We start from the raw sequence: 26,634 nt of genomic DNA on the forward strand, positions 1-26,634 counted from the left end.
CCATTTTGGTCTGTAGTACCAGCTAGTTCCAGGCTTGGCTTTTCTGTACTTTTTAGAATAGCCAAGTTCTATTTCCTGCACCATCTGTGCTCCCCCACCCATCAACAGCAGAAGATAATGTAATTGTACAATACAAAATGTAATTATAATGCTACACAGCTTCAGGGCAAGAAAACTAAACAAGAAAGTATAACTTTGATTTGAAACCTAACTAGATTTAAAGAGGAGTCTACGTTCTTGAACTTGGTAACAGGACGCAGCTTCTTTTACTACAGGACGTTTATTTGGTTTAGGGACATTTAGGAAAATAAGCCAACCATAGTTTTCAGTTTTAATCAAGACTGAGAGAAAAGCAGGCATATTTAGTGTCATCAGAATTAAGAAGCATCGCTGAAGGTTTGAGTAAAATCATTGACTATTTGAGACACAAGGCATTTTTGTGCTGCCCACACGGAAGTGGGTGGCGCACAGAGTGAGAGGTGGGCTAGAAGTCTCTGAGAAAAAAACTGAGCTCATGAGTCTGCCGTATATCTTCCCAGGACAGCAAGTTCTCAGGAGTCTTTGAAGAGTACTTTTGAGTGGTCCTTAGAAAAGGAAGCGATAAATGACTTGGGAGAAAGGCTCTAGCTTGGTGGCAGAAACAAATTTTTCCTTCATTTCCCCAGTTAATTTAAAAAGGTGAATTAGTATAATGGATGAAGATTAGAAGAGGAGGAAACTAAGCTGTTGTAGAACTGTTGAGCAGCACCATAAGGCGGCTTAATCTGTTTGTAAGTGGTTTACAGAAGTCTACTGAAAGGAAAGAGAGACTAAAATATATTTCCTGGTAATGACATTCATACTCCAATAAAAGAACAATGACCTGCATTCTCACTCTTCAAATGACACATGCAGGGAGCTTATTGATTATCTTGCCTCAACAGAAGGGCTTTGCATTGAACTTGAGGGCCTTTTGGTCAGTACAGCTCTGTAAATTTACAGCTTATCTAAATTTACTCTCCCGTGAAGTTTTATATCCCCATAACCACATGTAAACAGCACTTTCTTTTATCCACACATTCAAGCCACTAATCACAATGTCCTCCTCCTACCTCTGGATAAGCAAGAGTGTACTTTATCAATTACTGGTAGAATCAATAGCCAAAATGCAGTATAAATATTATTCTATTAGCTGTGAATGTTGTGCTGAGGGAGAGGAGAGTGAGTCTTCAGTGTAGACTCCACCTCCCTACAAGAGATGCTGATACACAGCAAGGTCCAAACTCAGTGCCCAGGTCTGGATGTACAAGGACATTCTTTGCTTCCTTGAACTGAGATCATCAAATCACAATGTGCAGCAGGTCCAGAGGGAAAAGAAAGAGGCCACCTAACCTAATGCATGTCACCTAATGCACCATCAGCCACGATTTAGAAGACCAAGCTCTAAAGGAGATGTGATGCATTTCTGTCTGTATCACCTAGCCCCTTGCTAAAATCAGCCCGAGGTCATCCTGTGATTTTACTGGATTAAAGATGCTTTAAAAAAAAAACGCGCCTCCCTAACTATGTACAGGACTCTTCACTCGGATCGCATCCGGTTCTGCAGCCTCCCCTTTGCCAACTCCTGCTGGTCCCTGCATGCATTATTTACCACCACACAATGCCTGCTTAAAGGTTCACTCTGGGATGTAATCTCTGAAAGAGTTGAAGCTCAGGCTCCTGCCACCTGAGGTCAGGGTTGAGTTGGCATGAATCCTAGGGATCTTCTCCATTAGTTTTGAAACGGCTCGCCTCTTGAAGGTCCCTGGAGAAAAATGCCCTTGCTTCATCAGCTCATTATACAGGGTGTTGAACACCATCACTGTCTCCTCGTAGCTGTCCCTGGTAGAAATCTCATAGAAAGGGTGCTTCAAGGCCTTGGAGAGGTTCTCCCCATCCTCAGAGGTCACCATCCTGTCAAACTGCAGGTCCTTCTTATTTCCAACGATCACCACTGGTGGCTGCTCACTACCACTGCTCCTCTTTGGGCTGGAATGGATGTGGTTGATGAGGAAACACAGCCTCATGACTTCGTCAAAGCTGCATCTGTCAGTGACGGAGTAAACCACAGCAAAGCCATCTCCCCATTTGATCTTCTCTTCTATTTGTAAGGAGTCTTCCTCCTAGGACAGAAAAACAAATTACAAAACAAAGACTCTACATACAGCAACTGCACTTTTTCTGCAGAAAGTTCAGCGTGTCTGTGTGCAACTACTGATTATGGCTGAGAACCTGGCAGACTAACATGTAGGGAGAGTGATAGACAGGAAGGACTAAACTAGACAAGCATGGGTCTAGTGACTCTGGGTCACTGGCAAACAGATGCAATATGGTGGGAGGAAGTCTGACTGCCAGCTGAGGAGCAACGGGAGTGCATGGGGGGAGGGCTACTCAACTAGTACCCTTCCCTTGCAATGCCCTTCCCTTGGCTGCTTTTCCCGCAGTGCTGAACATGTGGTTTGCCTCCTCATTATATAAATGGACAGGGCAGAGGGGGATGCCGGAGAACAGTGGTGAGTTGGGAAAGGGATCCTTCCCACTCACGGCTTCTCCAGTGCAAATCACAACCTCCCCCAAGCCTTGCAACTTTTCAGTGATGTCCTCATTTTCAAATCTGGTTTGCCATTGGATGTCTAGTTTATTCCACAGAAAGTGGGTGTGGGGAGATGCTGCAGCTGCTTAAGTGTATACTCCAACTTAAGGACAGAAATGAAAGAAATCTTCAATGCAAGACACTACCAGCATTCAGAAAGGTAAAAGTAGCACAAAATGGAAGGGCTACGTAGTCAGCCAGGGTCCCTGTGTACACCAAGCACGGTCATGGCCAATGGATGGTTGCTGCTACACCTGCTTTCAGAAGCATATGCAGAAGGGTACATTTGCGAGATGAGCTCATGCAGATTACTTGCCTCTTAATACAATTTAATGCTCACTTTATAAAATCAGAATTAATAAAAAGTGATCTACCTACCCATACATTTTACTGCATGTATGAGTAGTTCCTGTGAGCTAGGTTAACTGTTGAAGCAGAACCACTAAATTTCATTTGAGGTTAATGCAAAAACAGAATAAAAAGTGTGTTGTCTTACAACAAACCATTAAAATCAAGAACTAATCCTGCATGACTCTCCTTGGCTTCCAAGATCTGATTCTACAATAACAATTAATATACATGCTTCTGTGCCAAAAAGCTTCCAGAGCATCTGAACAGGAAACAACTGAGGGATCAAAACAGAAAAAGGCAACATATGTATCCTAAACAAGCTTTTCTGCTGTTCTCAAATTCTTATTACATTTGGCCTTTTCTCTTTTCCAAATATGGAAACTGCAAATCTGACTTTATAAGTGAAGCAGATCTTCATTTCCCACCCCCCACGATTTCATTTTTGAGTTATGGGCCACTCTGTCCAAAACATCGTACTGAAATTATAGCTAGTATGTCTTTCAGTTTAATGAACTTCAATCAAATTTCCAATAATATGAAGTATCTGAATGCTCCAATCTACTAACCCTTGTGCAGACATCTTGTAGTTTTGTCACATAAAGATAAAAATTTTCACTGTTAAAGTACACCTAATCTCTCAGCATCAACATGCACACAACCACCAGCTCCTGTTTCTTCCTCTTTTCTATGAGTCTTTGAGCTTCTTGAAACTTTGGTCTCTAAGCCTCTTTCTTTTCTCTCTGTCACCTTCCATGTTTCCCTCATATTTGCCAGCAGGTTTACACCAGCTAAACCTTAGGCCTATGAACAAAATGAGAAACATATGAGGAAAATCCGTATTTTAAAATGTTTAGGGCCATGAACAATAGTTTATTCTAATATAATTATCTGCGATGCTATCTATTAACTTATTACCATACCTGTCCTGCTGTGTCAAGAATTTCAAAATGCACCATCTCTCCATCAATGACAGCTGTATGCCTGTAAATCATCTCTGTGGAAAAGAAACATGTATGAGAATTCTCCTAGATTTTGGCACAAAGCTGTATTTAAAAAAACAAAAACAAAAACAAAAAACATTCTAAATGAGGCTACTTAATTTATTTTGGCACCCCCTGAGACCACTGGTAATCATGTGCAAAGTTTAAATATAAGAACTCTCCTACACATATTTTGCACCAGGGAACTCTTATGAACATGTACACTCAAACATGTGAAAATGAGAACAAGTCACATGGTAATTAAGTCTCTCTATTTGTGGCTATATGAGCAAAAACTTCAGGGAGCTAACAGGGTTCAAGTACCCACCAAATTTTAGTGGGGAGAGGGGACCACACCCTCCTGGATTGCCCACCAGGCAGCACAAGATGTACCCAGTGTCTTAGATTGCATCTGCTTCCTCTTGGGCAACCTGTAAGCATGCCAGTAGGGGTTTCTCCCTTCTTCTATTTTGCTCTCTAATTCACATTGTATCTTTCTTGCATATAATCAAATGTGTTTCTTTTTATGACACTGCACCCTTCACCAAACATTTACTTAGGAATCTGACCTTTTAATAGTTTCTTATTCTTTCTTTCCATCTTTTAACCACACCTTCATTCACGTACATACCTATCTAGTGCATTTTTATTCTGCTCTTCCTCAATAATATTACCAGAAAATTACCTCCCCCTCCCCCACTTTGGTTCTTTCTCTCTCTCAAATCCAGTAACCATCCATGTAACAGTGTACCATGAATTCTTCTTTTTTCTGCTAAATGTTTTATACAAGGAGAAAAATGCTGTTAAAGGCGGAGTTTCTTCTGTTCTGTGAATCCTCACTACTGATTATCCCCTCCTTTCTGGCAAATTAAGCTTCTTCCTCAAACTTGTGGGGACCATTGTAGACAAAATATTTTGGCGTATTTCCATATTCTTCTCTCCTACAATAGTGGGAGTTGGTTATATACTACCATAATCTACTGGATGTTGGAGGAAGTAGCAGGTAAAGAAATGTCACTTGGCCATGACCCAGGAAGCACAAGGGGGCAAGCAACGAGCCCCTCCCCAACTTTGTATAAAATGTTCACTCTCAAATGGAGAGCATGTGGAAGCAAACGGATGGAATTGAACTTTTGAGTGGAAAACAAGGAAACTATTTGCAACAGCTATTATCAGAATTAACAACACTGTTTAAAATAACCTTGACTATACTTATTCCATCCCGTACTTCAGAAAAGTCATTCTCATGGCTTTGTAGAATAAAGACCTTTCTATGTTCAAGCCTGGTGCCAGCCAAGTTCAGTCACATGGCTCTTCTAGATGGACATAAACAGATCTCTTGAGAAAAGGATCTTAATATTATAGCCAATGAGTTTGGCAAGAAAGCACCAATTATACTCAGTGAGGAAGAAGTCTAACAATGTGTACACATAGATTCTCTTTCTTTTGCTTGGTGCTCTGTCATTGCTTAGCTTTAATACATTTGACTTGCATCATAACAATCTGTTGTCTTCATTTTTGAGTTGCCTGCTGAATCTTGGTTATTGGTTCAAGGTTAGGTTCTGACTTTTCCCTAAATTTGACCTACTCACATACATGCACACCCTGCAGAATAATAAATCTACATCTCTGGTTCTTATAAACAAGAATTCATGTGCTAAAACCAGTGCTGACAATACCCAACTTGATCAGTTCTTTCCATGCACTTTCAGGGAGCTGATGGCTTTGAGGATCCTATTTGGGATATACATAGCCATTATTACATCAATTTCACTTAGGTTGCCAACTTCCAGATAGAATTACAGCTGATCTCCAGGTGACAGAGATCAGTTCCCCTGGTGAAAATGGCTGCCTTGGAAGGTGGATTCTATAGAATTATATCCATCTGAGGTCCCTCCCCATCCCAAACTCCACCTGCCCCAGTCTTGACCCCTCAAATCTTCAGGAATTTCCCTACTCAGAGCTGATATCCCTAAATTCGCCATCACTCAGTTTGTTTCTAGGTGTTGGTGTTGACCATTAAACCCTAAAAAACCTGAAACCAACATACCTTAAAGTCTACCTCCACCCATGTGAATGTGCCTAAACTTGAGATCTTCTGGCAGTGCCCTGTTCTAGAAGTCCATACTATCTGAAGGGAAGCTAGTACGCACCAGAGATAGAATTTCCTTAACTGTTGCCTATAGATTATTGAATGTGTTGCCACTGCAAGCCATTTGGCCCATTTCCATCTTGCTTTCCAATAAAACGCTGACCAATTTGTTTCGGAAGGCCGTTGAAATAGGATAGCTTATCATTTGATTGTCAGGTGAGAATTTAGATTTTATGATTGGTACTTGTTGCTATTTTTTATAGTGGTTAAATTGGTTTATAGTTTTTCTATTATGGGTGTCCTATTGCATTTAGGATTTATATGACTGTAAGTTATCATGGATAGTTTGAAAATAAATAAAAATATGCAGTGCAAGGAAAGAAGCATGACTTGATGAGCTGAAGGAGACTGCCTGAAACAAGTGTAGGCAAAGCCAGCATGGGTCTGGCTTACTCCCCTCATCTTAAGGTAGTGGCAGGTCTGCCTGTGAGGCAGAAAGAGTTAATATGTAGAATCTGAAGGGAGCTGGTTGGGAGGATCATTGGCAGAAGGACAGACAGTGTAGGAGACTAGAGTGGAGAAAACAAGGGATTGGATTTTAGGTGCAAAGAGAGGCCAAAGAAGGAATGGTCTGGAGTACACCAGGAATTGGCTATGGAAATACAGGTGGTTCAGTCTGAGGATGCAGCAAAGATTAAAATGACACAAGAAAATAACTCTGGGGTACAAGAGGAGAGAGATGCAGAAGTGTGGGGTCCAAAAGAAAAATTGAGGATGGAAGAGAAGGCAAAAGAGGTAGTAGGGAGATTAATGGGATCCAGGCAGCTGGGATGTGAGAGGGTGTGGTGGCCTGCCATCTTACGGGCCCTCATCTGCCATGTGAGAACAACTGCTAGCAGTGCAGGCCTTCAGATGTGATTGCAAACAGACATGCTGCTCAGTCTCACTGTTAGGGCGCATCAAGTAGCCTCTTGTTTGCTGAAACTTTAGACAGAGAAATTCTGCAGCCAGCATGGGACATCTGTGAAGATAGTAGGTGTCAGGTTCAGTATGCTCTCATGTATGTTCTTGCCTAACCGACTCCATCTTTAATCCTTTCAGTGTTTAAGTGCTTTCTTCACAGGTGCCAAGGTTCCCAGGCAGCTATCTCACAGAGAAGGATTGTTTTGGCTACCGCTGTTCCACCAAGAACCGGTCTTGAGAGACTTTCGCTTTCCTAGCTTCAAAGGGATTGTTTTGAGAACTATGAGGGGAGGTTGGGCCTGCTGGGATCTGTTACTTTGTACCTCATGCTTTGCCTGTCATTGGTAACAATGCATATGTACCATCCTGAATATTGTATTCAGGCCAGTGGACTATAATGAACTAATTCTCCAGTAAAAATCTTTTGGAAACAATGGACTGTTGTCTGATTGCAGAGGGTAGTCTGGAGTAAGGACATTATCTAGCCACAGCTCTGACATTTTGTTACCAATCAACTTTTCCAATGCCTAAGCCGGATCAAACGGACTCCAAAGCTGTCCCGCTCAGGGATCCTTTGTTTGACCTGTATGCCTCCCCCGGCTCCCAAGGATTGGAACCTCAAGGACCTGTACTGAGAGGAAACAGCTCCTCTGTTACTATGCTCTACACTCTCGCTCCCAGCAGTGCAGATACCCGGCCCAGAGCTACAGCCGAACCACTGTTTTCCGTACCCACTCTGACGCAGTGGGGCGCGAGACCAAGGGAGACGAGGGAACGGAGGGCCAGTACGATGTTCACGCAAACACAGGTGGATAGTCGGCGCAGTTTGGAGTCAATACCTGAGCATGCCAGCAGCCAACCGTGGCTTTACTGGAACAGGACGACCGAACAAACGGAGTGGGAGACGTCCCGCCGTGGCGCCCTAAGCTGGGATTATTCGGAAGTCACCCCGTGGTCGGGGCAACAAGACGTAAGTGAGCACCAGTGGGTGCAGCTTCAAAGCAGAACGATTGCAATTGATTCTGGAATATCAGCAATCACTGGTTTGGTGAAAGGGATCTTAGCCGCAAGATCTCAAGAAGAACAAGGAGTGGAAGAAATCATACCTGGTCTACCGAGGCCAAATACTGAATATGAGCCCACTTCGCAAGCTACTGGTTATACAGAACAGGAGGAGGTGAATCCAGACAGAGTGCATGTTCTGGAGACCAGACTAGCAAGCATGGAAGAAAGTTTAGCCCACGCCATCCACCTGCTATCGGTACTCGTGGTGGGGGACGGTGGACGTGAACCGCCAGCTGGTCTACCAGACATCAGTCAAAGTTTGTCAAACCTACAAAATCTTTTGCCCCGTCCGGAGGGCCCTATCCAACCGTGGCCGCAACAGCCACCGGAAACGGGGGATTCTGGATCTGAAACCGGGGAAAGACCTTGTCCTGAAGACCCGTGTCCAGAAGAACCCCGTCCCGAACAGCCGATCATACCGGATGACAACGGAGCCGGCGGAGGAGGTGGAGAACCGTGTCCAGAAGACCCCCGTCCCGATCGTCCAATCATTCCCGCTGACAGTGGAAACGGAGGAGGAGGTGGGGAACCAGGACAACCTCTGAGGCCCACTTCCCCTATAGTGCCTCCACCCACAACCCAAGCGAATCAGCCACCAAGCCTCCCGAGAGGAGATACACCGCGAGTCATCCCTGGGACGAGCAGAATTGGAAGAGGTACTTCTCTCAGGCCACACCAAACGCCAGGGCCGCGGGGGACCATGGTGCCTCTCCAACCTATCTCTCCTCACCCATCCCCGTTTCAACCGGCACCCCAAGGGCTGATTCCCGCTCCTCTGTTACCAGCGGCCAGATTACCGACGCCTAGAGGCCCACCGCCGGTTCAGCCGGCACCCCTACGGCCAGCGCCGCTACAACCCGTACCTGGAGGGCCTCCCCAGCCGATCCCGGGAGGGCCTCCCCCACAACAACCTCAACCTTATCCTCAGCAGCCTCCGCCGCAGCTACCACCAACACCGCGACAGCCTCCTTTACAACTCGCCCCGCTCGACGTCTACCCGATGCCAGCACCAGCTCCCAGACAAGAACTTCCCATGGGTTGGGTTAAGCTAGAAGCTACGTTTGATGGAGATCCTTCCAAGCTGGGATTTTTCCTTGTCCAAGCAGTACAGTTTTTCAATCGATGGGGACATCTATTTGGAAGTGAAGCCAGTCAAATCGAACACCTGGGATCGAGACTTCAAGGCAAAGCGGCTGACTGGTATGTAGGACTTTATGATATTGGTGTCCCCGAGTTGAATACACTTCAAGGGCTAGTGGACGCGCTCCGTGCCCAATATGAAGATCCCCTAGAAGAAACTAGGGCCCGGACTGAATTGCAGTCTATTAGGCAAGGCAGTATGTCGGCTAGAGACTATGTTACAAAATTCCGACAGCTCGCTGCCAAATGCCCAAGGTGTGAGGAATCCACCAAAATCATTTTATTCAAACAGGGGTTAAATCCTAAATTGTTGGATAGAGCTCTCATGCAAGATAACCCTCCTACGCTGTTAGGATGGATCCAGTTAACCTGCGAAGTAGAAAATCGCATGCTGGAAGTTCGTTTAGTAGAACAACATCAACAACCAGCAGGCCAAAGGCGCTCCTCAGTCCTCGTTCGAGGAGGCCGAGGGGCTGGATACGCTACTCGTGGAGCGAGAGATGCTAGATGGCAACAAGGTTTGTGCCTGCAGTGTGGCCAAAGTGGTCACTTTGCAGCGCAATGTCCATACTGGCCTGTGCAAAGACCTCTGCTCCACCTAAGACGTCCAGCCCCCGCAAGCTACTCGGCGCCACCGCGCCCCACACCAGCTCCCAGATCTGCAAGGGGCAGAGGAGCTCCTCGGAAGAACCTCCCCGAGAGAGGGTTAGAGTTAGAAGAAGTTATGGAATATGATTCAACAGCTCTAACCGGGGAGGAGAATCCAGAAAGTCCCGCTTCGGGAAACGAAATGGATCTGTCGTAAAAGGACCCAAACGGCAGATCAAACCTCAGTCCGTTCCTGCTTTGAACAGACCTCCAGGGTCCATACTCTTCATACCCGTAATATTAGTAAATCCAGATCGAAAAATGCACATCCGCGTGCAAGCTCTAATAGATTCGGGCTGCTCAAGAGACATTATTGCCCCAGCCTTGGTGAATGGATTAGTGCTTCCTGTACAAGAACTGCAAACGCCCGTTATTTTTGAGCAAATGGACGGCACTAATATGAACCCAGTCACTACCGAAACCACTCCGGTCGTAACCGGCATGGGGCACCATTGGGAGATAAGATCGTTCGTCATTAGTGCCACCGCCAAATACCCCTTGATCCTGGGAAGTCGATGGTTGTGTGATCACAACCCCTATATAAACTGGGCAGAAGGAAGCATTACGTTCAGCCATGACGCCTGCAAAAGTCACTGTTGGAATCAAAATTGGGGTATCAATCCTACCCACAAAGAATCAGCTCTCCTCAGCCAGGAAGAAATTAATCAAATACCCAAGGAATATAGAGCCTACATCCAAGCCTTCACAGAAGAAGAGGCCAATACTTTACCTCCACATAGGAGGACAGACTGTGCCGTGGAAATTTTACCAGGCGCCTCGCTGCCTAAGGGCGCCTCGCTGCCTATACCCCATGAGCCCCAACGAAAGAGAAGAACTTCGCAAGTTCATTGACACGAATCTTCAAAGAGGATTTATACGACCTGCTAACAGCCCGCATGCTGCACCAGTGCTCTTCGTCAAAAAGAAAGATGGGGGTTTAAGACTGTGCACGGACTTTCGGGGACTTAACGCTGTATCATCCAGCAACGCATACCCCATCCCGCTCATCAGAGACCTTCTCAACGTCGTGGCTCAAGGTAAGATCTTTACAAAATTAGACTTAAAAGATGCCTACTTCCACGTTAGTATCAGAGCAGGGGATGAATGGAAAACCGCTTTTAACACGCCCCTTGGCCAGTATGAATATTTAGTTATGCTGTTTGGATTAGCTGGGGCACCGTTGGTTTTCATGTCCATGATCAATGAAGTCTTACATGAATTTTTGTACAAAGGAGTGGTGGTTTACCTAGATGATGTTTTAATCTATTCAGAATCTGAGGAGGAACACGTGGATCTTGTCAAAAGAGTCCTAACCACCCTAATGTGTAACAAACTGCCCATCAAACTATCTAAATGTGAATTTCATAAAACAGAACTCACTTATTTGGGCTACTGCATCTCCAAAGATGGTTTAAAAATGGATCCGAGCAAAGTACAAGCAATCCAAAGTTGGCAAACTCCTACTACTCGCAAGGAACTACAGTCCTTTTTAGGTTTCGCCAACTTCTATAGAGAGTTCATTGCAAACTTTGCTCAACTTACACTCCCCCTAACTGAACTGTTAAAAACTAAAGACAAGGGGGATAATGCCAAAAAGCCGAGTGCCAAATTGCCTTGGACACGGGAATGCCAGGAGGCATTCGATCTTCTCAAAATGCAGTTTGTTTCCGAACCTGCCCTCCAATACCCCGACGAGAATCGCCCCTTTGTAGTGCAAGTCGATGCCAGTGACACCGCAATAGGGGGCGTACTTTTGCAGAAGGGGGAGGACGGGAAGCTCAAGCCCTGTGCCTTCCTATCTCGGAAATTTTCTGAAGCAGAGAGAAATTGGAATGTATGGGAGAAGGAAGCATTTGCTGTAAAAGCAGCTCTCACTACCTGGAGGCATTAGTTAGAGGGAGCCCATCATCCGTTCGAGGTCTGGACAGACCATAAAAATTTAGAAGCCCTACGCAGTCCTCGGAGACTAAATGCTAAACAGCTGCGCTGGGCAGAATACTTTTCCAAATTCAATTTCACTTTGAATTTTTTGCCAGGCAAAACTAACTTTCTAGCTGATGCCCTCTCGCGCATGCCCCAACACAAAAGCAAGAGGGAGGAGACTATAGACACCGTCTTTTCACCTACGCAATTAGGGGGTGTGGTAACAACGCACAGTCGCACTACCCAGCCCCCTCAACCCGATCAGGGGTGGAGGTTGAAGCTGAAAGCTGAAGTGGAAAAGGAGGGGGGGAAAGTGCCCAAAGACAAACTGCAACAATCGAAACAAGGGGAATGGCTTTGGGAGAACCACTTTTATGTACCCACCAGCTTAAGAAAAGAAGTCTTGCAGCGCTGTCACGATGCCCCTACGGCAGGACACTATGGGTACTTAAAGACGCTTCATTTAGTACAGCGTCAATTTTGGTGGCCAGGCATGCGCAAGGACATTTCCCAATATGTAGCATCCTGCCCCATTTGCCTCAGTGCCAAATCCCGCAAAGGCAAGCCTCCCGGATTATTACAACCGTTAGAAACACCAAGCAGACCGTGGGAAGTAATTTCCATGGACTTTATCACTGATTTACCCCCCTCCAAAGGGCACAACTGTATTCTGGTGGTAGTGGATTTATTCTCCAAGCAAGCACACTTTATACCTTGCACCACTATACCTTCAGCTAGAAAACTGGCGGATATTTTTCTAAAACACATTGTAAAATTACATTCTTTTCCGTCTAAGGTGATTTCGGATCGCGGCGGACAGTTCGTTGCCAACTTCTGGCGGGAGCTTTTACAACTGTTAAATATTGAACAAGGTTTAAGTTCAAGCCATCATCCTCAAACCGACGGACAGTCGGAAAAAATAATCAAATCCTGGAGCAATTTCTTCGCTGTTATATTAACTTCCAACAAGATAATTGGGTCGATTTGCTCCCTTTGGCAGAATTCTCTTACAATAACAGTGTGCACGCCTCCACAGGAGAAACTCCCTTCAAAGTCGTTTATGGCTTCCACTTCAACCCCTTCCCGTTGGAAGCGCTCCCCCCTCCTACGGCGGATTCCAGAGACGTGACAGAATGGTGGGGGGAAGCTGCTCAACAATGGACTCAAATTAAAAAACATCTCGGCAAAGCCAAAGAGGATTACAAACGATACGCCGACCGCCACCGTGCGGCTGATTGGGATTTACAGCCAGGCGACCTTGTCTATCTCTCCACAAAGAATCTGAAAGTAACTCAAACCAGCCGTAAGCTCGCATTAAAATTTCTTGGACCCTTTCCTGTTCGTAAAGTGATCAACAAAGTGACTGTTGCCTTGGATTTACCAAAGAATTTGCGCCACGTACACGATAGTTTTCACATTAGTCTGTTAAAAAGAACTCCTCCTGCAGACCAATGGCACATCCGTGCCCCTCCAATCCCAACTTTAATTGATGATCAAACTCATTACGAAGTTCAGCAAATTTTGGACTCTAAGGTGAAAAGAAACCAACTGTTTTACCTTATCAGGTGGAAGGACTTTGACTCTGGGTTTGATGAGTGGGTGAATTCTGTACATGTTCATGCTCCTAGATTAGTTAAAGCATTCCATTCTCGCTATCCACATAAACCTGGGGGGGGGAGCATCTTAGAGGGGGCAGAATGTCAGGTTCAGTATGCTCTCATGTATGTTCTTGCCTAACCGACTCCATCTTTAATCCTTTCAGTGTTTAAGTGCTTTCTTCACAGGTGCCAAGGTTCCCAGGCAGCTATCTCACAGAGAAGGATTGTTTTGGCTACCGCTGTTCCACCAAGAACCGGTCTTGAGAGACTTTCGCTTTCCTAGCTTCAAAGGGATTGTTTTGAGAACTATGAGGGGAGGTTGGGCCTGCTGGGATCTGTTACTTTGTACCTCATGCTTTGCCTGTCATTGGTAACAATGCATATGTACCATCCTGAATATTGTATTCAGGCCAGTGGACTATAATGAACTAATTCTCCAGTAAAAACCTTTTGGAAACAATGGACTGTTGTCTGATTGCAGAGGGTAGTCTGGAGTAAGGACATTATCTAGCCACAGCTCTGACAGTAGGAGCATTGCCAAGATAGCATGTCAATTGTTCTGACAAATTAGGCCCTGTCAGCCTGAATGATGGCAGAAAACCCACCTTCTGAGGAAAAGATGCCCTGAGGGTCAGCACTGCACACGGCAGGGTGACCTCTTTCCTTCTAAACATCCTGTTCTCATATTTATCTCCTACACAACCTCCAAATGTGAATTGACCAGGCTTCAACAAGCCCTATTAACTCATCTTGGCCCCAAAGGCATTCTTTCGGTTCTTAAGATCAGGGTGTTGATAATGAAGCTTGTATATATGCATGGTGCATTAAGAGAGTAAGATTGCCACACACCACCTAATCATACTGCTTGCCTTTGGCTATATTCTTCTTCTTCTTATGCCTAGCTGTCAAAAAATTGTGGCTTTCTCAACCCACCCTCCCCCCCTACAGCCCTCTCTGCATCTTGCAGAACAGTCACATTACTGTATTTTCTTCACAGTTAATTCTGTAAGTAATAATCAGAAATGCTGAAAAGACAAAATAGTTACACCAAATCACTTTTCAGCTGTGAGGGAGGGAAAAACTCTTTTGAAATGAGGATATCTTCAGTAACTATCTGAGAAGTCTAAGAAATTGCTACCCACATCATTTTGCTCTGGTAACTTTCCTGAATATTAGTCAAGAGTCTTAAGATATAATTCTAATTGGGATGTTTATATTCCTACTGTTGTTCCACAGCTTGTCTCGTCTCCATGGCTCTGATGTGCTGGACTGTTCTGACATGCTGCTCCCTGAGTATTCTTATTACAATTGAGGCATCTGGATTTCAACACCAATCTGCAACCAGCAAACTAAAATTCTGTGACTGGAAAGAATTGTGCATATTGCTGTAAATGAGCTTGATTTTCCAAAATTGTTCTACCTGTAGTAATAATTGGGTTAGGGAAAATTTGGAGTCTGTTGGTGAAGGCTGGTAAGGTAGAAGAAAGGATGCTTGGTGCATCAGGAGACAATGCATGTAGAAAAAAGGGGAGAGGGACATGCTGAAGACATGGGCATGAATATGGAAAGGAGTCGGGCTGTAAAATCACAGCTCAACCCCAACCACTGGAAGTTATTCATTGATTGGAGGTTGCGGCAGGTGAACAACACATATTTAAACTTTTCTAAGCAGTTATGAAGCCTAGCAACTTGTCAAGTTTAAAGTCTAATTAGATTCTACACTGGCCAGATAGATTAAAGGTTCTGTAAGGCAAATATAGTCTAAGTATAGTCATAAATATATCTTTAAAAACTTCTCATCAAGCTAATCTACAGCAGCCCAAATTTTTTAAAAAATACTGTACATGCAAAGTTGAGCTTTTAAATGGTTTTCTTGAAAGAATACATTGAGGCAGCACAGTATAAAAATATAAGGGGGAAAACTCAAAAACGGCTTCTGTTCCACTGGAAAAATAAGGATGGAAATACCCAGAATAATTATCATTCCACCTTACACTAGATAGCTCCAGAACATCTAGTCATGGTGCTTCCTGGCTGCCGTTTAGGGTGGCGAGGTTTGCACCTGCAGACAATGCTCGTTTGCTCTCAGAATTTAAGTAAACTGAGAGGATGCACCACTGCCTATCCTGCCTATTCTACCCTCCTGCAGCTTACTGTGGGGTCATATCGGAAACTGGAGGCCATGAGAACAGAAATGAGATGTGGAATAGGTTTCAGACATCCCAATCACATACCCCAAACAAAACAACCTGGAAATTCAGGGAAGTAATAACGGTAAAAAATAACAAATGGCAAAGGAACCTGGAAATTTATACCAAAGTGACTTTTCTCTTCTTTTTACTAAGAATCTGGAGCAGTTTCCTGCTGCTCTGCTCTTGTTTTATCCACAAGTAGTTGCTAAACATATTGGGGACTTATTCCTGAAGAGGTATGCATAAGATCACAGTATTCTCATGCATATATACTTGAAAATTAGCTACATTTTTAAAAAAGCAGAACTTCAAAGTAAACATGCACAAGTCTTAGCTTCATAAGCCAGTCTGGACCAAAAAAAAGGATTTTTTTAAAAAAACTGTGGTTTTTCAGGGGGGGAAATGAAGAACTGCTTCTTTGAAGACATCTTGAAGTATAAATACTATTGATCAATGTAACATTGAATTGTTAACAATTAATTTCTCTAAAACCAAAATTGTTTGTTTTGGCAGCTCATTTAGGAAATATAGCTTGAATATGAAAGGAAATGTCATAGATCAAATTAAGAACTTTCAATATTTAGGCATAACTTTTTCCTATAATGCCAAATTCTCAGCACATCTGACCTCATCAGCCACTTCGGCAGAGAGAAGTGCAAATGCCATCCTTAAATTGTTTAGAAGGAAAGGCGCTGGCTTTCTCCCTATGGCCTTAAAAACTTACCAGGCAAAATCTTTGGCCCAACTTTTGTATGGCTCACAAATTGGACTCTCTGCCAATTTTAAGATTCTTGAAACAGTCCAATCAAAATTTCTTAGATCTCTATTTGGTGCTCCCAAGAGTACATCTAATGTAATACTTAGACAAGAGGCAGGATTACCCAGAGTTGAATTAAAAGTATGGGAACAGGCAATATTCCTCTGGCTGAAAATTCATTATAATCCAAAGGGAATAACTCATCTCCTAGCTGCGGACCCTTATCCACCTTGGTTCACACAAATCTTTAACAAGATCAAGCAAATTGGCCTAAATCCTGAAGATCTTTTTAATGGAACCCTGAATATGGCAAAAACAGCTATTACTCAGAGGCTTCTTGATATTGAACTCCAAAATGAAGAAGCTCTACTTCCCAAGAACTTCAGGTGTTTAAAATCTTGGCCTAATTTTTCAGCTGCCCCATATTTATCCAGTATTACCCATGAGTCCTACAGATGGGCATTTTCTAGAGCCTGGTTTGAGGCATTGCCTTCAGCTGTATTGTACGGCAAATTCTGGCGGATACCAATGCATGAGCACTTATGTCCATGCACGTCCAATATGGTGGAATCTGTTACTCACATACTTTTATTCTGTGAATTTTATTGTGAAGAACGGTCTCGCCTCATACTACCTCTTTTGTCTAAATTTATCTCCTTGCAATCCTATTTGGAATTTAGAGCAGAAGTTCTATGCAAATTTCTTTTAGAAGATTCTCAGAGCTCAGTAACCTATGCTGTGGCCAAATTCTGCTCTTTAGCTATCAGAAAACGTAAACTTCTCTTAGTGAAAAACACATTATAATTTTTTTTTATTTTCATTACTGTTATTCCATTTTAACTCTTATCCCTTTTATGCCTTTGGTTTTCCTGTACTGATAATATTGATTTATTGCTTGTAATCGTATTGCTTTATACTGCTGGCTTTTGCTGTAATAAATTGGATTTGGATTTGGAGTATAAATACTATTTTTTCTCCCTTTTGAGGGAAGACATTTTTTTTGTGAAAAAGACCTTTTCAGTCCTTATAAGTGCAGTTATTATTATAATTATAACAAAGACTGGGAGCAAAACTGAGGAAAAGTAGGTCAGAATGGCGATTAGCTTGATTCTCCAAATGAACAGTAGGAGGGAAATATGCTTTACAAAGAGAAAACTTCCAAATACTAGGCTAAATGAATGATGAATATAATGGCCTACATTTTCAAAAGGAAAGAGAATCAGAAGCAAAGTAGGCATAGTGTTGCCATCCTCCACGTGGGCAAACCAAGGGAATCCACCCGGATAGTAATAAACTGTAGCAAACAATTCCAGGAATATTAAGTTATCAATACTTTATATTCAGTGCAAAGGTGCAAAGTGCAAAGTGCAATTATATAAATATACAAATGGATAAATATACAATAAATACAAAAGTAATATCTGCTTTCTCTGTCTCAACATGTTGGGATACCCCAGGTGGTTTTAGTACATGTAGGACACCAAACGTGGTATATGCAATCCGTTGTAGCTGCCCCTTGATCTATGTGGGCAGCACAACACGACCCCTTAAAATCAGGGTACAGGAACATATTTCCAGAATTCGCAATCAGGTCAGAGAGGCACCACTGGTCCAACACTGCTTAAATCATCAGCACAACCCCAGAGAACTTAAGATAACAGTTGTAGACATGATCCGAGACAGCTGTTGTGATAGCCCCAGGAGACTATTACAACTTGAATCAAGGTGGATTTTCAAACTCGGGAGCCTGGCACCGGGAGGTCTCAATAGCGAAATGGACTACTCATGCTTTTTAGGATAGTGTATAGCCCACGTTGCTTTATCCATCAGGCACCCTTCGGGGCTGTATAAAAAGGTTTTATGATTAATATCCTTTAAGATATATCATTCATGTTGTCGGCATGTTCCTTTAGTGTTACTGTCAGATTCTGGTATGTGGAGTAAGTAGTATTGCATCTTGTACTGCTGCGTAATTGTTATAATTGTATTGGTAATTGTTGAAATTGGGCCAATTATCCACTTCAGGGTTTGTGATTAAGGGAGCCTGTTACCAGAACTGCTCTTTATTATAAGGGGAAATTAGCTTTAGCAGTCTGTAACTTAAAATTAGCGCGGATCTTAACCTATGTCTACGGAGGTCCCGATTCCAGACACTCTAGTGAGAAAGAGGCGGACTACAAATAGTTTCAATCACGTGTATTTGCTAACAATGTGGCGTAAGCCTGAGCTTGCACATACATACAAGAAAGCATACAAGGTCTAAGAAATACAGAGTCAGAAATATAGAGACTTTCGCATTAGCAGGTTCCCAACGATGGTAGAGGGAATACTCACTTATCCTGAAGCGAAGCAGAGACACAACAGCGAGGTGGCCCAATGCCAGCACTGGGACCACAGACGGACAGCAAGGGGTTCTGGATAGGATGGCACGAGCCACGGACAGCAAGGGGGGGGGGTCTGGATAGGAATGGCCTAAGCACCATGCGGTCTGAGAGACCAGCTTAAATACCCCAAAACGTACCCTAGGGCAGGTGCTGTACTTGGTGGTTCTCACAGATTAAAACAAAGGTTCTAATGGGTTACTGAATGGCTTGGATGGGCCACTTTGGTAATCAGATCGTGATAAGTGACACCTCAGGAAAAAGGGACAAAGGAGGGAGGGGGAAATCCGAGTGGGCTGAATGGATGTTCCAGCGGACAGGGCTTGTCCTGATGTCATCAGCTCTGGAATGCGGAGGTTTCTTTGAGATGCATTCTCTAAGTGCTTGGGATGGTCGGCACTTAGTTCCTTCTCCGGGGCGGCTCCTAAGATATGCAGAGCGGGGCGAGGTACTCTCGCTGCGGACGTGGTGTGCCCGCTTCGCCGAAATGGCTTCTCAAAGCAGTCCTCTTCCCTGGCTTCTGGCTGCCTGAGAACATGGATGCCGGCTGGGCATAGCTGGGGCTGGATAGCAGTAAAGACAAGGGAGGGATTACCCACAGAAACGTTTGCACTCTGTGTGCAAGCCGCAACAATAATGAATGATTATACAATTTTCAAAGTGCAAGTGCCTCTTGTTCGTTGAGCCAATATTGCAATTCATACAAAGACCATTGCTCATAGGACAATTCATACATGTGCAAATCGTACAAGTGCAAAATATTACATGTGCAATTTCATTTCCGGTGCAGTACAGCTCTACAATACCAGGTATGTAAGTAATACAATAAATTTTATACAGATTCACTCCTTCCTCTCCTTCAACTAGTTCTTCCCAAAGGTGGTGTAAAGCCCAAATGAATTCCAAAGGAGGGAGTGGAGACCGCCACGCTCAATCTGGGGCCGGCTACGAACGCAGATTTCGTGCCACCTTCTTCAGGAGCTCCTGTTAGGTGGTCCTAACATTTATACATATATATTCTGCCGTTACTTTTATACTAGAGCTACAAAGGTCTGGTCTAAGGGGACACAGGGTATCTCTGGCCCAGGGTGAAGGGACATCTGGCAAATCACTGGGCAGAGGGGGGCTGGGCTGGCGGCTGTTCCCCCAGGGTCATACACAGGCGGGGCGGTTTGGAGCGGCTTCCCTTTCCATTCCTTTAATTGAGAGGCATGGAAGTATTTTAGCCAAGTGCCTCCTGTCTTCCTCTGGATGGCTACCTGATAGACGGCTGGAGAGACTCTTTTCGTGATTGGGACGGGGCCTTGCCATTTGGCCGCTAACAAGTGTGCCTTCTGTGAGAACTTCCTATATAAAACGAGCTGTCCTTCTTCCCACTGCCTCGGGTTCCTGACCCATCCTAGTTTGCGGTCCATATCCTTCTGAGCTGTGCCTAACTTCTGGGCCACTTGCATGTGGACGGCGTGTATGGATGAGATGAGGTCCTGAACCCAGGCGTCATTAATTACTACAGGTTGCATATCAGAAGGGAGCTGCGTGTCTAACCAGAAGGCTTCTGGGAGCTGCATTTTCCATCCTGTTATGACCATATGGGGCGTGAGTCCGTGAACTGCGTTGGTGCCTCTGATGGCCATTAGAATTATGGGGAGTTTTTCATCCCAGTCTCTCCCGGAGGAGCGAACCATCTTGCGGAGAGCCTCCTTGAGGGTCTGGTTTGTTCTTTCTATGGCGCCGGAAGCCTGAGGATGGCCGGCTATGTGAAAGCGTTGTTGGATGCCTAATGCCTTGCAAAGTTCCTGGGTGACTTCTCCAATAAAATGTGAACCCAAATCGGAATCCATGACTCGTACAGTGCCCCATCTCGAGAATACATTGTTGAACAGTAGTTTGGCCGTGGTGGCTGCAGTGTTATGCTTACATGGGAATGCCTCGACCCATTTACTAAAGGGATCTATGACAGTGAGACAGTAGCGATTGCCGCGGGGAGTGGGAGGAAGGGGACCGATAAAGTCAATCTGTATACGAGCCCAGGGTCCATCAATTCTCTGATGCTGGAGGGGAGCTCTAGGTTCAGTTGGGTCTGCATTGACCATAGCGCAGGACAGACAGTTGTCCACCCATTGTGCTACTTCGGTACGCATGCTAGGCCACCAACCAACCTCTCTGACCCTCTCCAGAGTCAGATCCTTGCCTCGGTGTCCCTGCTCGTGGACAAACTGAATCAGATCGGCCCTGACTTCCAGTGGCACTACCCAATGGCGTTCACCGGCTGTATCTACTGCCCAGACTATGCTTTCCTCTTCTCGAATCACTAGTCTTCCTGTCTGGTCTCTTCCTGCGGCTAGGAGGTCAGCTACTTCTGGGTCGGATATCTGCAGTTGGGCTAGGTCTAGTGTACCTGCGGTTCCCTGAGCCTGGCTGCGGGCTTGTGCCCGGGTGGTGACAGGGTGGAGGGGACAATCTGGGGCTGGTTCCGGTAAGGGAGCATTTTCAGTGGCGGCTGCCTTGGCTGTGAGGTCTGCCTGGTCATTCCAATAGGCGGTCTCTGAGTTCGTCTTTTGGTGTCCTTTAACATGTGTGACCTGCGTTGGGCCTGTACGAGACTGAAGGAGCGTGGCCACTTGCTGCCATAGCTGTAGGTGGGCTACGGGTTTCCCATCACTAGCTCTCCACCCCTGATTTTGCCACACCGGGAGCCAGACCGTTGTGGCTTTGGCCGTCCAATCCGAGTCTGTGTAGATGGCGAGTGGGCTTTCTGGGGGCTCAAACTCAAGCACTGCCAGAAGCGCTCGCACCTCAACCGCTTGGCTGGAATGGGGGCGGGCTGGACCTTTGAGGGTATATGCGTCGCTCACTCGCACAGCGCCGTAGCCTGTCCGAGGGGAGCCACCAACGTGAAAGGAGGAGCCGTCGCAGAACCAGCACGTGAAGCCGTTCAGTCGGGCTTCCTCTAGCGGGACTCCCCAAGTGACTGGCCAAACAACCTGCGGTGGCAGGTCCAGAGGGCACTCGTGCTCGGTCCCGGTTACTAACAGGCCATAGGGGGCTGGTGGCTCGGTGGCTTCCTTCTTAAATTCTACTCCGCTGTTGACCAAGGCTAGGGTCCATTGTGCTATGCAGGCGTTAGATACCTGCTCATCCTGTATTTTTCCAGATAGGATGTACTTGAGGGGCGTGTGGGTGGTCTGGACTATCGTGCGCAAGCCACCTATGATAAATTCCCAATGGGTCAGACTCCAAACTAGAGCAAGGCAAGTCTTTTCGCATGGGCTGAACTTGGTTTCTACTGAAGTTAGGTTGCGAGAGGCATAGGCTACTACTCTAGCGGCTCCCACTTGCTGCTGGGTGAGTGTGGCTCCGATGCTTTTGTCCGAGACTGCTAGCTGGATAAAGAACGGCTGGGTGACATTCGGATGGGCTAGAGCTGGGGCTGCGGCCAGACTACGTTTCAGTTCGGCCAAGGCTGTCTGCTGATCTGGTCCTCATTCCCAGGGAGTGTTCTTTTTAAGTAGGGCATAAAGAGGGCGAGCCTTATCTGCAAATGACTCGATGAAATCTCGGGAGAAGTTGAAGGTTCCTAGAAGGGCTCTAAGGGAGGGGACGTCGGTGGGTGCAGGCAGCTTGGAAATGACCTCCATTCGCTGGGCGTCCGGGGTGTGACCCTCGGGTCCCAGGGTCAGACCCAGGTACTTGACGCTGGTCTGAACCAATTGGGCCTTTTCCCTGCTTGCCTTGAACCCAGTTTCGCGGAGGAGTTCCAGGACTTCCCTCGTGACTTGGCAAGCTAATTCTTCTGTGGGGGCGTGGACCAGAATATCGTCCAAGTAGCTCAGAACATGGGGCCTCGAGGAGGGTTGGAGGCGTTCCCACATCTGAACTACATGGGCATGGCAAATGCTGGGGCTGGAGTGGAATCCCTGGGGTGTCTGCTTGAATGCATATTGCTGGCCGCGGAAAGTGAACGCGAACTTGTACCAGCAAGACTCGTGCAGCCAGATGGAGTGGAAGGCGTTGGCCAGGTCTATGACCGAGTAGAACCGGGACCCAGCGGCAATGGCCATCAGGATCTCGTTGTACTTGGCCACAACCGGGGCAACTGGAGGGGTGGTGGCATTCAGGGCACGGAAGTCGACCGTCATTCTCCAGGTCACTCCATCTGCTTTTAGAACTGGCCACAATGGGGCGTTGCAGATGGACTGCATCGGGAGTATGACGTCCCACTCAAGAAGTCCTTCAATGGTCTTGGCTATCCCTGCCTCGGCTTCGGCTGGGTACTTGTACTGTCTCTGGGGAGGGGGGTCCTTTCCTTCAATCAGGACGCAGGCGCCCTTCACTATCCCACACTTGGCTTTGTCTGTCACCCAAACTTTGGGAAAGTCCTGAACCCAGGGGTCTCCTGTGATGGGGGCGAGAGGCAAAGGGGCCTTAAGGGCTGCACATCGATGGACTGCATTGACAAAGTCTGGGCCTCCCGAGATGCGCCACAGGAGCCCGTTCGCTAGGTCAATGGTCAGTCCCTCGGCTCGGAAGAACGGCATACCCAAAAGTCCATCATCTTCTCCCTGGTTTACACATGCCGAAATCCGGGTGGCCAGGCTCCCAACGGAGAGGAGGATATCCTGCCAGACCGGGGATTCCTGCATGCCGCCTCCAAAACCGGCGAGCTGCATGGTGGTGGGGGTCTGAGTTCCCTTTGTAACTAAGGTGGGCCGGAGTATATTAAGTGAAGCTCCGGTATCTATGAGGAGGGTGGCAGGCTTCTTCTTTTCCCCGGGAGTCCCGATCCCTGCCTTTACTGTCGGTCTCCTCCATGTGTCCGGCTTTAGTTTGGCAACTATGCCCATGGAAGGAGACTGGGACTCGGGGCGACCCTATTCTGATCCTGCGCCCTGGTCGGTGGAAGCGGCACTTTCTCTAAAGGGGTTGTTGGGGCTCGGGCGTTCCCGGACCGCAGCTATCGGGGGACCTGGAAAGGAAAGGTCCGGCGGTAAGGGGGGCGCCGTCGGGGGTACCGGGGGTTGCTGCTGGTCTTCCCAGTCCATGATCGCCTTCATCAGAACGGACGTGGGCTTTCCATCGAATAGCTCCATGTTCGCTCCGATGTTTTTGAGGCGCATCCAAAGTTCCCAACGGAGGGGGTCCCTGGACTGGGGCGTAATGCCGCGGTCCTTGTAGCCCTCGTGGTCGCCTTGCGGTGCTCCCCAAGCGTTAGACTGATCTGGAGGTGGGTAGACCTGATGGTTGTACGGGTGCGATGCTCGAGAATGGGAAGGGGCTAGGGGCGCATCTTGCGGCCGGGGCTCGTGGGGTCCCTGCTGGGAGGAGGAACTGTAACTTGGGGTGGGTGCAAAGGAAACTCCCGGGCGGTAGTCCCTTGGCCCTCTTCCCCGATTAAAACTGCTGCTCCTTCCCCTCAGGATCCCTCCCCTTGTTTCCGAGTACGAGTTGCGTCCCTGCGGTCGGTACTGAGAGTGGGGGTCATGGTTGGCATAAGTGACTGCACTTATCGGCTCGCTCTCCTTCCTACGGGAGGCCGGGGACTTCACATGGCGGATCGCTCCGGTCTCTCGCAACAGGCCAGCAATGCTCCTGATGCGGGATTCCAGCTCTCCCTATGTAATGCTCCCGGGTTCGACTCCTGCCAGGGCCAGGCGAGTGGTGCTGTTGAGCCCATCTATGACTGCTCTCCTAAATTCTAAGTCATCGAAGTCAGGCATGTCGCTCAAGTCTAAGTCTACCTCGTCTGCTAGTTCGGCTAGGAGCTGCTTTCTGGCCAAATATGCCTCTGGGTCCTCTCTGGGTTTTTGAGATTCTGCTATGTATAAGGCTTTCAAGCTCTTGGTAGGCCAGAGGAAGGCGCACAATTCCTTCATGGCACCATACTGACTGCGAGTGGCTAGTCTCCGGTTAGAAATGTATGCGTTAAGAGAAGTGACTATTTCGGGGCTGGCGCAGTGGCGCGCCAGCTGAGCTACATCGGAGCCACTGGCGGAGGGCTGGGACATGGTCACATGGGCGAACCATTGTATAGCTGAGTCCCGGTTCAGGGGTCCCATGCGGTCCGCTATGGCTTGGAGCTCATCGGGCCTCCAATTGCGGGTCTCTTTAACTATCCGGTCTGTCTTCCTGCCATCCTCATCTGTGGAAACGATCTCCTTGGTAGCTATCGGGCAGAGGGGCTGCGGGGCTTCCTCAGGCTGAGACGAAGGGGATGACCAGCTGTCAGTACTATCTTCGGGGAGGGCCAAGAGGGCTGCGGGATGCACGGCGGAGATTTCGGCCTGTTGCATTCCCAGGTGCTGCTTTAGGGCCTCTAGCTCCCTCTTACAAGCGGAGTGGTCTGCTGCGGCTATATTTGCAACTTTCTGCTCTGCCATGAACTGGGCAGCATGGGTTAATTTTGCAATCTTCTCCTGTCCTTCAATTACTGCGTGCTCAGCCATATCGGCACGAGCGGTGGCTACTTCAGCCTTGTGCTGGGCGTCTTGGAGGGCAGTGGTTAGTCCCTGCTTCTCTAGCATGAAGTTAACACGTTCGGAACGCCACTTGGCTGCCTTTTCCTCATACTCCTTCTTCTCCTTCCTTAACTGTTCTATCTCTTGTTCCTGTTCTTCCTGAGCTGCCTGTAGCTTATTAATTAGGGACACGCTGTCCTGTAGGGCGGTGAAAAGTGCCCAAGTTCCATATCTATCTTTCTTACTTGACCTAGGTTTCTCCTTCTCACAGAAATCCTGGAAGGCGCTTCTGACTATCTGGAGCGGGTCGGGTCCCTTGAAGGAACCGGCTTCCCAAGGGCAATCTCCCTTCTTAACTAGCCACTTCTCCAGGCGGGGCACGGTGGGGGCTGCCCGGTACATTTTACTTTCGTTTAAGGCTGATCTCGGGGCGGTTTAAAGAGTGGATCAGCGACACCAGGGGTGGGGCAATTAAAGCTCCCTATAAGTTTTCCCGTCTAGGGGCCGTTCGGAGGTGTATTTTCCTTCGGGTCCTCGGGGATTCTTACACTGGATTCTTAGGGGTTTTTAACAACTTTTCCTCTCTATGTTCCTTTGGGAGGTTTATCCTTCCCTCCGGTTCTCAAGGATTTTTAAACTGGGTTCTACACAGGTTTTTACCAGGGGATTTTAAGGGTCCTACTTTTAGGTTTACAAGGGTATTTTTAAGGGTCCTACACTCGGTTCTCCTCCGCCGGGGGAGAAGGGAAAATTCCTATTCCCGTTTCAAGCTTGCCTACAAGCCACGGGACCAGGAAAAGTTTACTGGCTCAGAAGGTGCTCTCAAGCTCTCTAAGCCCAAGAACCAAAAACGCTCAGTGCTCCCAAGCCTCTGCTCAGAAGCTAAAGCTCAGGGGTCTCCCAAGCCTATGTGCTCAGAAAACCAAAAGGTGTTCCCAAGCCTCTGCTCAGAAACTGCAACTAAGGGGGTCTCCCAAGCCTCTGCTCAGGCAACCAGAAATGCTCCCAAGCCTCTGCTCAGAAGCTACAAATGCTCTCAAGCTCTCTGCCCAAGAACTAAACTCAAAGTGTCCCCAGGCCTCGCGCTCAGAGACAAACGGTTAAACTGTCTCCAAGCCAAGACCAAAAGACTAAAGCGCTCAAGGACTGCCTCTGCAAGTCCCCAAGCAAAAGTGCCCAGGAGTAAAACTTACTGTACTCCCAAGCGAGGTGCGCTCAAGAGTTCAAACAACTCCCAAGCGAAAGTGCCCAAGAGTCCCACTGACTCCCAAGCGAAGTGCGCCCAAGAGTCTACCTTAAAACTCTTAAGCACGGTGCGGCCGGCTGCCGCGGGGCTTCAGGAACCTGGCTTTAGATTGCCAAAGGTAAACTAAAACGAACGGACTAACGATCCCTTCACGTTTCCTCCGGAGCGGGGATTGAAGTCTAAGTGCTGGCAGGAACGGGGTTTGGACGGACTTAGGAGAGACGTTTTATAT

At 46.8% G+C, this 26,634-nt stretch overlaps 1 protein-coding gene across 1 annotated transcript in view; it reads right to left on the reverse strand.

Annotated features, from left to right (window-relative positions):
- Nucleotides 1-265: 265 nt before the first annotated feature.
- The window catches only part of LOC129324812 (ras-related and estrogen-regulated growth inhibitor-like), a 66,294-nt gene continuing 39,925 nt past the window's right edge, over nt 266-26,634 (reverse strand). Inside the window, exons 3-4 of the mRNA XM_054972218.1 lie at nt 3,883-3,956; nt 266-2,141 (exon numbers count right to left, since the gene is read on the reverse strand). Coding sequence (XP_054828193.1) covers nt 1,656-2,141; nt 3,883-3,956 — 560 coding nt within the window. The 3' untranslated portion in view covers nt 266-1,655. The remainder of the gene's footprint in view (nt 2,142-3,882; nt 3,957-26,634) is intronic.

Source organism: Eublepharis macularius, chromosome 2 (assembly GCF_028583425.1).
Source record: "Eublepharis macularius isolate TG4126 chromosome 2, MPM_Emac_v1.0, whole genome shotgun sequence".
NCBI classification, from domain to species: Eukaryota; Metazoa; Chordata; class Lepidosauria; order Squamata; family Eublepharidae; genus Eublepharis; species Eublepharis macularius.